This window comes from Triplophysa rosa, linkage group LG15, assembly GCF_024868665.1.
Source record: "Triplophysa rosa linkage group LG15, Trosa_1v2, whole genome shotgun sequence".
In the NCBI taxonomy this organism is placed as follows: Eukaryota; Metazoa; Chordata; class Actinopteri; order Cypriniformes; family Nemacheilidae; genus Triplophysa; species Triplophysa rosa.
This window is the reverse complement of record NC_079904.1, coordinates 16,980,787-16,995,666: the sequence shown is the minus strand read 5'-3', so window position 1 is coordinate 16,995,666 and position 14,880 is coordinate 16,980,787. Positions and strand designations below refer to the sequence as shown.

At 42.3% G+C, this 14,880-nt stretch overlaps 1 protein-coding gene across 4 annotated transcripts in view; it reads left to right on the top strand.

The window, feature by feature from the left end:
- dab1a (DAB adaptor protein 1a) overlaps nucleotides 1–14,432 on the top strand; it is a 177,877-nt gene extending 163,445 nt beyond the window's left edge. For all 4 annotated transcript variants that reach the window (XM_057352395.1, XM_057352394.1, XM_057352391.1 and 1 more), the window contains one exon: nucleotides 9,739–14,432. In XM_057352395.1, the coding sequence (XP_057208378.1) occupies nucleotides 9,739–9,783 (45 nt within the window). In that variant the 3' untranslated portion in view covers nucleotides 9,784–14,432. The remainder of the gene's footprint in view (nucleotides 1–9,738) is intronic.
- Nucleotides 14,433–14,880: the final 448 nt, after the last annotated feature.

Below are 14,880 nucleotides of genomic sequence, written 5' to 3'. Positions count from 1 at the left end.
TTTGTTTCCTACTATGGAGGTCAATGGTGCCCCAGAACTGTTCTGTTACATTCTTCCAAATATCTTCTCTTGTGGCCAGTGAAACAATAAAATGTATACCGGTTTGAAACAAGAATTGTCATTTTTGGGTGAACTGTCCGTTTAAGAGAAACCCTGAGAACTTTAAGGCTTAAGGCTAGTCCCAGACTAAAATGAATGTGTGACCTGTCTTAACTGAATATAACTTACCCAGAAATATCTTAAAAAATATCAGTGCCATTGTTTTGTCTCGAGATGTACACCAGTAATGTATTCTTCTAAGGCAGTTTTATAAAAGCGACATAAATATCTTAAGTTAACTAAGGCATAGTCCTGGCTTAAGCTAAGCTGTGTCTGTGAAACCGGGCCTAAATCTCTAAAGGATGAGTGAGCAAGCAAAATGTTGTTCATCGCACTGAAGTCATTTACATTTAGTCATTTAGCAGACGCTTTTATCCAAAGCGACTTACAGATGAGGGAAACAATGGAAGCAATTGGAACAACATAAGGACAACAAAAAGCATAAGTGCAAAAAGAAGATTGGTCTTATATAGCCTACCACAGTATACAGAGCTAAGTTTTTTTTTTGTGAAAGAGTAGGAAAGAGATAGAAGTCAGAGCTGATCAGTCAGGTGTTGACGGAAGAGATGTGTTTTCAGACAGTTTTTAAAGATGGCTACAGAATCTGCTGATCTTGTAGCAGTGGGCAGATCATACCATAAATGTGGAACCGATCCCGAGAAGGTACGTGAGAGAGATCTTTTACCTTTTTGGGATGGCACCACAAGACGTCGTTCGTTTGCAGAGCGTAGGGATCTGGGGGGTATATACGTCTATATATACGGTATATACGGGTATAAAGTCATCTTTCTTTATCTGTTACCTCTCTACACTCCAAAAATTTATTTGTTGATTTACTTAAAAAAGCTGCGTCTAGTGGTTCCACGCAACAATATTAAGTAATTTGAACAAATAACACTTTAGTTGTATGAACAAAATAAATTTAAGTAATGCTGACAAAACTTTTTTGAGTAAATCCAAACCATTCCGATTGTACCAGTAATTTTAAGTTAATTAAACTCAATATTTATCCTTCTCAATGGTACTTTTTGTTGTCATACATAAATTATATACAGACTGACTGCATGTAAGTCAAAACACAATGAGCAAATCAGATGAGAGGCATCTCAGTACTGGCATTAGCACACAGTTAAAGCTCATTGAATGATGCAATAGAAAACCCCTCACAGCCTAAGCATATGTACCACTCTTCTAAACAATGGCAACCCTAAAACTAAAAAATACAACAAACTCCTTTAAACCTCAAAGATAAATGAACATTCTTTAACAAATGAACATTTCTTTACTGAAAAACACTTAAAATGACACTGAATTTCGAAATTTACTGCCTAAATGCAGTCTTACGCAAAGCATGCTGGGAACTGAAAATCCCCCTCAACCAGTCATGTTGAATTAACTTGTTTATATTAAGTAAACTCAACAATTGTGCGTTCTACTCAACAATGTTAAGTTGACCAGTCAAACACTTGTTAAGTAAAGCTGACAGATCTAAATGTTTAGTATAAATAACATAGTTAACTTACGTTAATTCAGTTACTTGCATTCTTTATGTACTGTGAACAAGGATGGGTTAAGTAAAACTAACGGCAGCGACAGTTAATTTTTTTGAGTGTATGTGCCCTCTTTTGCCCTATTTTATCCCCTGACTCTTTCTCTCATTCGCCCCGCTGCTCTCTGAAACACTTATCCTGTCATCTGTCAACCATGTGTCCATATGAGCTCCTGCAGTGGGTGGAAAGGTCTGTAAGTGAGTGGTAATTGTTGTGTGCATTCGGAATCGGAGGTTCTGGTTTTAAACGGCAGGATCTGAACAGGCACTGACTGACATCCCTATTGTTTCTTATCTAAGCCTGTCTCTCTGTGTTCCTTATACTTAACCTTTATAAAGGACGTTTATGTAGGACATTCACAGGGCGTTAGCCTGATGAAAGAGGTCTGATGACTCACAGACTGTGAGTAAAACTGATATGAGGTTTGTGGTAGTTCAAAACACATCCATTGGTAGAGTAGGCAGAGAAAGGTGTTGGATTATTTTAGGTGTTTGGTCACTCTTTCCTGCAGTTTTTTATCCCCATTTGAGTTTCTAAACTGTGTTGTTCCTTTCTGGTTTGAGACAGCAGCGTTTCTCTAAAAGATCTCTGTTGCCACCTGGTGTTGTTTGTTGGGAACTATGTGTGTTTGACTGATGCCTATGTTTAAACATTTTTCAAATATTTAACCCGTATACTGTTTGTGTTGTATACGGTATGGATAATGCATTGTAAACCCAGATGACCTACTGTACTACACTTTGAAAAAATATATTTTGAACCCAGTATTGGGTCAAAAAGGGACAACCCAACCTCTATGCTAGATTGTTTAAGCCAAAATGTTGGGCCCATTGTTGGGTTTAACACAAAAATGTGTCCCTTTTTGACCCACCGCGTGGTTGAAATTTTGGATATATCTACATTGGGTATTGTAGCGCACATTTGCTCACCTTTACCTTCTTTTTCCTGTGTGGCAAATATAAACCATGATTTTACCAGCATCTATTCATTATTTTATTAGGCTGACAAACATGCTTGACATGAAAAAAAAGTAAAATGGGTGGTTCAGAAGGTTATATGTCGAACGACACATTACTAAACCGGAAAACGTCTTGGTTACGGATGTAACCTCAGGTCCCTGATGGAGGGAATGAGACGTTGTGTCGAGCCGACATATGGGGTTCGTCCCTGAGAACCAATCGCTTCCGACTTCTTAGAAAAGGCAGATGAAATTGGCGAATGAAATTTGCATGCCGGACTCCGCCCCCGGATATCCGAGTATAAAAGGGAGACGGCGTGCCTCATTCATTCACCTTTGTTCTGAGGAGTCTGAGACCTCTCACGACTGCTGCAGTGGGCAGCACGTGTTGTGGCAAGAAGGACACAACGTCTCGTTCCCTCCATCAGGGAACTGAGGTTACATCCGTAACCAAGACGTTCCCTTTCTGTCGGTCTCTCGACGTTGTGTCGAGCCGTCAGCTGGGGTTCCTATGGAAAACGCCACAACACTGTGCCCTGTCACAATCTACAATGTACTAATGTCATTTGCACTACTGGATTATTACACATACTGTATACCGCATCATCTGCACTCCAGTACTATGTACTGAATACTGCAATAACTCATCTACTGCACTGTTTACTTTAACTTAATAACTGCTGTCCATAATTTATGCACACTTATATTCATTGCACTACTGTTCTGCATAGTCTAATTTATATTGTACATATCCATCAGTAAATTTCTGTTTTCAGTAAATAGCCATCTGTATACTGTATAATGGTCATAGTACATTCCCACTTGTAAATTCTTCATAATTTTGCTTTATCCTGTATTTATGTATTTATGCACAACTGTATATCCTGCACTTGCTTATTGCACTTCTGGTTAGACCTAAACTACATTTCGTTGCCTTGTACTTGTACATGTGTGATGACAATAAAGTTGAATCTAATCTAATCTAATCTCTAGCGAAGCGACGGTGACTGGCCTGGGCGTGTCAGCCATGAGCACTACCGCGAAATTGTAACCTACCAGTAGGTAGGTAGGGGGTCCCAGAGCTGTGAGGTCCCTTCGGCCTCACAGGTGGCGGGCTTGTTTCTCTAACAGCGAGAAGCCGCCAGGTACCGTAAGGCCACTGGGTAAGCGCTACTTCCTCAAATGGGGGATGCGCTACAGAGACCACATCCTACCGCAGGGAGGAGTTTAGTGGAGATACCAACATGGTCTCACCGTTAGGGGAGAACTCATGGGAGGAATGTGCCGACTGAAGGAGTTAACTGCGAGGTGGAGGTCCACCTAGGGAAGGTCATGGGTTACCAAGGTGGGAACCAATCATGAGGATAGATCAGACGGAACCGCCCTGCTGGGGGGTTACAACGTCTGGTAGCACTAGGTCCGGTTAGAGCTATGTTGTGGATAACTCAGTTGGTACCCGGCCTAAGGGGCAGGTCTGCTCTGCCCAGCCCGCCCGCAGGAGGTGCTTGCTTAGTGATGGATGGAGTGCCTGTTCTTCACCCAGTGGGGAAAGAAGGGAGGCTAATTTAGTACGCTGACCCACCTAGAAGAAAGGGGGGGTACTGTCATAAGCGTACATCCTACCGGCCGCCGGTCTTGCCTGATGCCTGCAAGACTCGAGCTGATACCGGTTTACGCGGAGGCTGTAGGACCTCGCGAAGGTGATGGGTGTAGCCCAACCCGCAGCTCTGCAGATGTCTGCCAGAGAGGCGCCTCAAGCCAGTGCCCACGAGGAGGCTATACTCCGTATGGAGAGAGCTCTCAGCCAGTGGGCGTGGGCGATCTTAGGACAGGTACGCCGTAGTGACGGCGTCTATGATCCAGTGCGCCAATCTCTGTTTGAGACAGCCCTCCCTGCTGATCTCCAAACAGACAAAGAGCTGCTCAGAGCTCCTGCGGCTCTGCGTGCGGTCCAAGCAGAGACGCAATGCGCGTACTGGACACAACACGGATGGGGTTGGGTCTTCCCTCGGTGGGGAGAGGCTGTAAGTTCACCACCTGGTGTCTAGGGGGAGTGTTGGGAACTTTGGGCACGTAGCCGGGCCGGGGTCTCAGGATAGCGTGAGAATCACCGGGCCTGAGTTCTAGGCAATCTGTGGACACGGAGAATGCTTGTAGGTCCGCTATCCTCTTGAGCGCCACCCGGAGAGCCGTCTTCATCGTGATGTGAGAAAGAGCGGCATCTCCGAGGGGCTCCAGGACCGCATCAAGGTCGCAAGAGGGTACAAAGCACGAGTGAGGCGGTAGCCTTCCCGCGCCCCTTAGGAACCAAATGATCAGGTTGTGCTGTCCTAGAGACTTACCAGCAACTGGGTCGTGATGAGCGGCAATAGTGGCTACATACACGTTCAGTGTGGAAGGGGAGAGATTACTCTCGAGTCTCTGGAAGGACAGCACGTTCCCGATCGAGCAACTCCGCGGGTCTTCTCTTCGAGAAGAGCACCAGGATGAGAAGAGGCACCACTTACAGGCGTATAGCCTCCTAGTGGCCAGGGCCCTAGCCTGAGTAATGGTCTTAACCGCCGCAGGGGGTAGGCCACTCAGGATCTCCTCATCCCGTCCAGGGGCCAGACATGGGGGTTCCAGAGGTCTGGCCTGGGATGCCATAACGTGCCCTTCCCCTGGGAAAGCAGGTCCTTCGTCAGGGAAATCGGCCAGGGGGAAGCTGTCGTCAAGAGCCTTAGCTCTGAGAACCAAGTCCGGTTGGGCCAGTATGGCGCAACTAGTACACTTGATGCTCCTCTTCCTTGACCTTGCACAGAGTCTGTGCAATGAGGATCACTGGGGGGAAGGCGTACTTCCGCTTGTCCCACGGCCAGCTGTGCGCTAGAGCATACGTGCCGAGGGGGGCCTCGGACGGAAGTACCCTAGCGGGCAATGGGTGATGTCCAGGGAGGCGAACAGGTCTACCTGAGCCCGCCCAAACTGTACCCAATGAGCTGGACTGCGTGGGGGTGGAGTCGCCACTCTCCGCGAGGCGTCAACTGACAAGAGAGCGCATCGGCTGTCTGGTTCTGCTCGCCTGGGATATGTGTGGCTCGAAGGGATCTGCTCACCTGCGGACTCCACAGGAGGAGGCGTCGGGCGAGTCGTGTTAGCTGCCGTGAGCGAACGCCACCCTGGGGGTTGATATACGCTATGGCAGTTGTGCTGTCCGACCAGACCAGCACGTGCTTGTCCTGCATGAGAGGTTGTAGCCCCTTCAGTGCAAGTAGCACATCCAACAACTCTAGGCAGTTGATATGCCTGCGCAGGCGGGAGACGGTCCATCGCCCCAACACTGCGTGCTTGTTGCACACGGCACCCCAACCCTGCAGGGAGGTGTCTGTCGTCACCACGACGCACCTCGTGACCTGCCCGAGAGGGACCCCCGTCCGTAGAAAGGTCATTGAAGACCAGGGGTTAGGGTGCTTCGGCAGAGAGGCATAATCACCATCCGCCTGCTGTCGGTGTGCCACGCTCTCCAGGGAACTCGACTCTGTAGCCAGTGTTGGAGCGGTCTCATGTGCATCAACCCGAGGGGTATCACCACCGCCGAGGATGCCTTGTGCCCAGGAGCCTCTGAATTTGTTTCAGGGGGACCGCTGACTGCTTGAAATATTCCAGGCAGTTCAACACTGACTGAGCGCTTTATGTAGTCAGTCGCGCTGTAATGGAGACAGAGTTGAGTTCCATACCAAGAAAGAGGATGCTCTGCACAGGGGAGAGCTCCCAAACCTGAGGTACCATGTATCCAGCCGCGAGCGTTGGGAGAGGCAGTGCGGGGCACTGCAACCCACTGCCGCAGGCCCGGGAAAGCGTGGCTGACATTTCGACGTCCGCTTCTTCCTGGGCTCGACCCCCAGAGGGAGGGAGATCCGAGGAATCATCGGAGTCCGATGCCAGTAAGTTCTCTTTTAGAGAAAAAACTCGAACACTTCTGGAACCGCCGAGATGCCCAGGGGAAGTCGCCACAGGAAGGGACAGTCTGCTGCACCATGTCGTAGTACCGGCAGTCTTGTAGTTGCTATTTGTAGCGAAGTCTGTTGATCATGAGCGAAGGCTCAGAAGAACAAAAGGTGAATGAATGAGGCACGCCGTCTCCCTTTTATACCCGGATATCCGGGGGCGGAGTCCGGCATGCAAATTTCATTCGCCAATTTCATTGGCCTTTTCTAAGTCAGAAGCGATTGGTTCTCAGGGACGAACCCCATCTGTCGGCTCGACACAACGTCGAGAGACCGACAGAAAGGGAACTTGTCTCATTACATTCGCTTGACAGAGAAAGTGTTACCAGCGGTATAAAGTTACAGCGATATCTATTGATTTACAAAATAATCGGCTAACACATTTTTGGCATTTATAATATTTTTTAAAACTAGTTGAACTCTGGCGGACCTGTCGAAGGGTCCAAAATCCCATCATTAACATGTGGATCAAAAGTGTCCAGAGTGTACAGGGTTAATCTACAAAGTCACATGGAAAATGCAAAACTTCTTAATATCTCAAAACTGCTCGGAATGCAGATAAGACCTTAGACTTCCAAGGCGGAAATATGTTATGGACATCGATTATGCTCAGCTTTGGTATGTATTTCGAAGTCATTTTGAGTAAAAAAAAGTATGTGTATATATGCAAGGCCGGACTTACCATTGGCCTTGACTGGGCTCCAGCCCAGGGGCCCCGCCCTTCAGGGGGCCCGCCTGCTCTCGTTCATTTGATTTGTTTAGTTATATGCCAGTCATTTTATTTTTCATTTAAACTTTGTGCATTGGCCTACCAAGGTTCAATAACACTGCCTTATGTAAGGAATGATGTCGATTAATTGGCTAAACGTTCATTCAGTCATGTTGGTGTTTCCTTGATTGGTCATTTGTGGATTCTATCCGTCACGTTTACCGCAGTTGAAACCTGTCTGCTCATTAAGACGCTTGTTCTAATGGCTGACAAGCGCAATCGCAGTGCCGCGCTTAAAGAAAACCAAAACTGAGAGACAAGAACGCGAAAGAACAGCATTTAGGAAATAATGATTCTTTACACCCATGGCACCACTCCTTGATCTTTAGGCAGAGAATCCACAGCATACCTGGCACCATCTCCCGCCAGGCCGCCACCCTCTGGTTTTATTTCAGGTATTTCTCCTTTGAAACTCGCGGACCGACGTGAGCCGGAACGCGTTCACGGGGTGGCACTGTGGCTTGAGCCGCTGCCCATTTGCCCTCACAGGCTGGCGCCCGTCTTTGGTAGGCGAAGTAGAGTAGAGAGGATTCACATCCCCGCTAAAACATGCTCTTAATACACCGCTATATTATTCCACTCCGCGTTTTCCATTTGACGCTCGCTCCTCACAGTCTGTGTCCGCTCACTGAAGACGACAGATCGGTTCATCGACAGGTAGATGCAGTAGAGTCTACTAGCTGTTGTTGTTGTTGTTGTTGTTACACTTTCTTCACTTTTACAAAAAACGTGTAATGAAAAGTGTTGTGTTCTGCAGACAACTCTGAATAAAAACTGGTAATATAGAGTTTATTTCTAATATCTCCCGTTCTGTGGCCATAAGCGGTTCTTGTAAATAATATGCAAACACTGTTAATATGCAAACACTGTTAAATCCATCCATGTAAATAAAAAATGAAAACTTTCTGCTAACTAATAAACAAAGTTAAAACAACCGAACTACGGGACGCGTGAAGGGACAAACTGCTCGTGCTTTTTCAAACTGCGTTTAGATAGTTATTTCATGTCTGACGTTGAGATCTCTGGCAAAATGTAAATGCTAAATTAAGATGATACCTTGCAGATATACCATTCATGGATTCATGGCCTGTGAGCTGCATTAAACAGTCTCTTAGATTTACATTTAAGAATTTGACATGAAAATGATGTTATGTTAGATATAAAGTAATTAAAACGATTCATAACAGAGGGGTGCCCTATTTGCCCTGCACAACCTCAGTTAACTAGACCTTACAAAACTATGGACCCATCTCATTATTATGAAACTATTTAAGCCATAATAAGACGTTTCGTCTCATTATATGAATACAATTTTAATGTGCATTTCAAACTCATAGATCTGTCATATGCTTTACTGATGGAATTGCAATAGAATACTAATATATTTTTAACACTTTACACCGTTGCATTTGTTAACATTAGTTAAGCATTAGATTACATGTCTGCATTTGTTAATCTTTATTTTCAGTATTTACTAATATTTTTAAAAACATGCACCTGAACTAACATGAACAATTGTATTTGGCATTAACTAACAATAAACAAGATTAATAAATGCTGACAACTGTATTGCTCATTGTTGGTTTCATGTTAATGCAGGTGTTCTCAAATTTTAGATCCAAGACGTATAATCTCTCAACATCCTCGAGAAATACAGGGAGAACACACACATTTGTTCCTTTTTAGTAGTTTTCTTATTATGGATCAATAATTTTAATTTTAAAATACATAATGGTAGGGCTGTATGATTGTCAAAAACTATATTAGTCCCCTTGATATTGTAATGTTGATTGGATTTTACATTTAAGTATGTTTGAAACTTCCTACACGCTATAAATGCACCACTTGTGGCTCCCACTGTCAAAACGAGCATTATAAACGTGTAAACCAATGAACACGTGTCATTGTTAGTCATTGGAGAAAAAAAACATTTACTAATGCTAACAAACACATGATTTTAAATAGTACGGTGGGGCCCCGAAAGCAACTCAAGCCCAGGGGCCCCCATCCTCTTAAGTCCGGCCCTGTATAACAAAAGACCGGATGCAAAGAGAGCCGTTTTCCTGTTTCTGCATGTGACGTTTAGCATAAAGCCTATTTAAAACTTGTTGAATTAAATGCATACTTTAAAACATTTATCGATATATAGATACCAAATAACTCTGGCACGACGATCCTGTGGGCTTTAACTTGTTGGAATCGCTTCCCTTCTCTCCCAGTATTTTTCTCTCTCCAACATCACCAAGTCCTTCTTTTAGCCAGGAGTTGGTACACCCACTTCAGAGTCTGAGTGGGTTTCTCATCTGCAACTGACAGATGAAAACTGAAAGTGTTTTGTTGTTGATGTTAAAGTAACCCTGGCATGTTTATTTATAGGGGAAGGACCCTCTCTACGCCCAGATCAACAAGGGGAAGAAGTGAAGGATCATGGGAACTCTGCACAGAGAGGACCAGCGCTGGGGGAGCAGGAGACCAAAACACTGGAGTTTAACTCTCTGCCCTGTGTGTGCGTGTGTGAATAAATGCATCCGTCTGTGTGCACAAGTGTGAAAGCGTGTGTGTGCTTGTGCGTTTTTGTATGAGCGTGATCTTCAGGGCTCAGCTGTGACCGGTCACTCCAGCCTCACTGGTCATCTTCTCCAAGCAGCCCAATGCAGCGAGGCCTGACCCAGCCTTCACGAAGCCCTGTTCGCCTCTCTGGACGTTCCTCTCTCCAGAGCAACATGACTTCCTCCGTTTCTACCCTCCCGCAAGGAATGAGAAGGGCAGACTTTATCTCTCTATTCGTTTCTCACTGTGTTTCCTGCGCACGGACTGAAAGTGGGGCATCAGCCACAGCTGCATTGTGGGCGATTTTAACTTTTAACTCCTCATAGCCTTATGAATCCTGCTCTCCCGTCCAATCATTCCCTCTTTTGTCCAACTTCCTGTCTCTCTTAAATCCCCACTCCAAGACTCTGTATAGAGACCACACGGTAAAGAACTCATAAGAGGTGACACACACGTGCAAAAGAGAGTTCGAGAAATGTCACTGTCCAACACAGTCACCCCCACACGTAGATCAGACCACAGTAATTGATCACAGAGTAATCCATGCGGATTCCTCTCTGAAATGTACGATTCATCCATCTGGGTTTGTTTGGTTCCCCTTGCTCATGTATTCGAGATTCTGCTGCTAGAAAGCTATGCGGAAATAAACAACACAAACTGTGGACCCTTCCGATGGAGAACAGACACGAGGAACAACTTTTGCCAAATCCGATTCCAAGATTTCGGAACTGCCCGGTGGGGGGATCTGAGGGTCCGAACGTTGCAAAAACAAACTGAATCTGTGATTGAACTATTCCTTCTCAATAGCTTTTGTACAATACTAACAAGAAAACAACACGACATTGAAATGGAATTTTTATTTTATAAGTCAGTGAAGCCCTTGAAGTCAACTTTAGATGTGTTTTAGGGGTAAACGTGGCTTTAAAATCCAATTGTTGGTTTGCCAAACTCATTTTGTAAATAATAATTATTATTATTATTGATAATAATAATGATGATGACAATGACCATGACAAATAATATTGACGATGAAAAACAATGGTTCTGACTATAACAGTGTTCATTCCATCCTGTGGACTTTTGTGCCATAAAATAGGCTGGCCTTATAGTGATGCAAACCCCTCATTAAACCCAAGCAATATTAACGTGTGACCCATATTCCCAAGCTGTTTACATTGCTGTCCCACAGTCAATGCATGTTGTGAGTCTTGATTTTAGCAGGACAGGACACTGGATTTATTGAGAACAAGCCTGAGAGACTGTTATGTTTTTAATGATAGAAAGGGTCCAATCTTACATTGACAGTGTCATGTGTGCCGTCTGGTCCTCGGTCTCCCATCTGATCTGTTGTCAAGAGGAAGCTGATAACTGTGACAAAGTTTAACCGGACCTTCTCAAAACCTTTCTGTTAATCCAGCAATTGCACACATTCACTCAAAGAAACCTTAAAGTCAACATGAGGACAACATTACAACAGTAACCTGCTTTACGTTTTTTTAAACACATACCTGGTTCATGCATATGTTTATTTTTATTTTATATATATTACATAATAGCTGAATGTCACTTAACAATAATGTTATCAAGGTTATGGAAATTTGATGGATTTGAGATAGAAGTGTATTGCAAACATCTAGGGCTGCAACGACGTGCGTGAAATGCGTCGACGCTTCGTATTATTTACGTTTATCTGCTGTAATAGCAGTTTCTGTTTCCGGCCGTGTGCAAGTTAATCAGCAGAACAAGAGAAAGTATAATTCACCCGACAAAAAGCGATCGAGAGCCTTGGACGCAGTAATTTAGTGAATGGACGGAGGAATTCCCCCTAACGTTACCCCCGGAATGCGATCATCACAGCTTGGACACGCAATCACAAACGGACGGAGAGGGGCACGTAGATGTAGACTTTCATAATAAATTACTTTTTTGTAATTTACTTTTTTGTAATGTAAAACTACGCTTTACATTAACGCTATTGTAGTAGTGTAAGTTAGTGAATGTGAACCTTTGCAGATTGTGACCCTGCTTAAACTACTTTTAAGCTTCAAAAAGGATTGACTATCATGAAACCACCAATGCACTTTTTATGTCATTCGTTAGCTTTATGCGAGGAATAAACCAATATAGCATAATTAAGAAACTCTGACCTCCGCTGGTGCTGTCTGTCAATCTCCAGTCAGCATGCGTGTGTACGGTGACGGTCAGGACGCTACTCTTTCCAAGATGTTCCAATGTTTTCATTATTCTTCATAATGACAAGATGATAGTCTATGGTTTTGTTTAAAATGTATTTTGCTAGAGACTGTGAGTTAACGTTACTCACTGAGTAGAGCTTAGCTTATTAGAAGCACTTGAAGCGGTCTGAATATATTGCGTCTTCATACGAAATAACTCTTTTTAAACCTCTGATTTAACTGTATACTGTCGGATTGATGCAACGCTCTATGTGTTAAACATGTAACATATCATCTCTTCTCGTTGTGTTCTAACTTTTATTTACTTTGGGGAGCAAAATGATCCCCGGGACTTCAGAAGGAGTAGGTGCTTTAAGCGCATCATTGTGCGTCCGGGATGCGCATAACTGTAAATAACAAAGCGAATGCATTAAGCTCGTTATTCTGAGTTCCGGGTGCGCGGGCTCGTTTTAACGCCATTCTGCATTACAGTCTTTTATTCGGTGATAGTTTTGTACAATAAACAGAGACAGATAGTAGTATTTTACTTTTACTCAATTACATTATGAGACTGAAAATAGAGTCGGATATTACTTGGAGGAAAAAAATACAGAGCATATATCATGCTCTAGTATTTCATATACACATTTTTTTATGTTTTTACATTTAGTCATTTAGCAGACGCTTTTATCCAAAGCGACCTACAGATGAGGGAAACAATGGAAGCAATTGGAACAACATAAGCACAACAAAAAGCATAAGTGCAATAAAACATTTTTTACCTTTAATACAGTACTTAAGTACATAAAAAATCTGTATTTTTTACTTTTAAAATTAAAACTACTTAATTAAAAGAAGATGGTGATTTTAATGTAAACACGGATTAAAATGTTAAAACAACAATATTTATTTATAAAATGTAGTGGAGTAAAAAGTATGATTTGCTTTATAATGTAAGAAAATACTAGAACGTATTGTTTATTTGCAAAGTTTGCCAAAGGATTAATAAAGTAATCCAAAAAAATTTTTATTAGATTAATAAAAAACAATAATCGTTAGATTAGTCGACTAATCGAAAAAATAATAATCGTTAGATTAGTCGACAATTAAAATAATCGTTAGTTGCAGCCCTACAAACATCACACATTCGTGTCCAGCTCCCTTTTAAAGGAGTAGTTCACTTCAAAATTTGCCCCCATTCACTTCCAAAGTCATTTTTATTCCTACTATGGAAAGTCAATAGGGCAAATTTTGAAGTGAGCTACTACTTTACTATAAAACGCCTACTGGACAAAACCCATACATTTTTCTTTTTTTTAACTTTTCACTCAAAAAGTCACATAACATAAGCAAAATGTGATATAGTCCCAAATTATGTTTTATGCTCATTTTAAGGCCCTTTAATGACAAAGTTAAATGGTTTTACATCAGAACATGAGTCTGAAATGTAACCTTCAAATAGGTAATATCACCAATAATGACATTCATTACATCTGAATACATCAGAGTATTCCATTACTGTGATGACAACTTCTTCCTCCTATTTTATGGCCAAAGTCCTGTTTTAATTTGAAAGCCGTTTGAACCTTCAAAATCGACATTTTGGAAATTAAGAAGACAAAGGTAAAATACGGAATGGGAAACCTTACAATTTGAGTACATTTCTATTTTGACTTTACCTCAGATAATGGTTTGGTAATGTAAAAGGACACCTTATTTTTATCTTGATGATAACGACATTATACAGTGGAATTTTAGATATTTTTCTTTTCTCTTGATTTACGTAACCCACCATGTAATACTGTTACCAATAAACACATCCCAAAATGTGCTGTGCCTCTGTAATTTAGCAACAAAGTACCATTGTACAATGTATTTAAAGTGCACTGTTGAAGATGTTTCATATTATATGTGCCCTTACAGCATCTTTGTATGTGTTTGCATATTGCATATCGATTCTGTCCTTCTGACCTCGTATATCCATATTTCATGATTATTTGTGAATCATTATTATCAGTCACACTTTATATTTGTCACTGGGTTTTGCAAATATCGAACCAATATAAAGTATTAAAAGGTGCTTGTCAACTTTGACAACACAGTGTTTAATTGTTTATAAAGTACAGTGTTTTCCATTTCCTGAAAAACAGAACTTGGATATCCAAGGTTTCAAAAGGACAGCGACGATATCTGATCCTGACATTCAGTCCAAAGTCCCACAACCTATAGATATATGCAACTCAACTCCAAGAGTTACGATGGCACAAGCCATCTTAAAATGTTACAGGCCGTGTGCATGATTTCTTTGCTACAATTTTAAAGAAAATTTCAAAGAAACAAGCAAATGGACTATTCATCTTCTTTCTTTATCCTATGATGAATGTATTACATTTGGAAGAGAGAACATTGTGGAAGTGAGAAATTAGGTTAAATTATGTAGCGCACAATCTAAATATGATTCATAGAAAATGCAATCTCTGAACTGGAACAAGATTAAATAAGCATATTTAGACATAATTGTACATAACACCCTCAAATTCACCCTTGCTTGCTCATGGGGAAAATAAGGTCTGATATGTACGAAGCCCACTGGTCGTAGTTCATCGGGTCTTTTATGAAGTTGTTATGAACTTCAAGTTTATCTATTTTATTTAACTCATCTTAAACACTAAAAAAACACAAAAATGTTAACCCTTTTATGCTTGAATTATGACAACATCATTCAGGATGTTATGTGTTTTTTAAGATTTCAACTTTTCTCACACATATTTTTCACTTGAAAGACGTGACAATG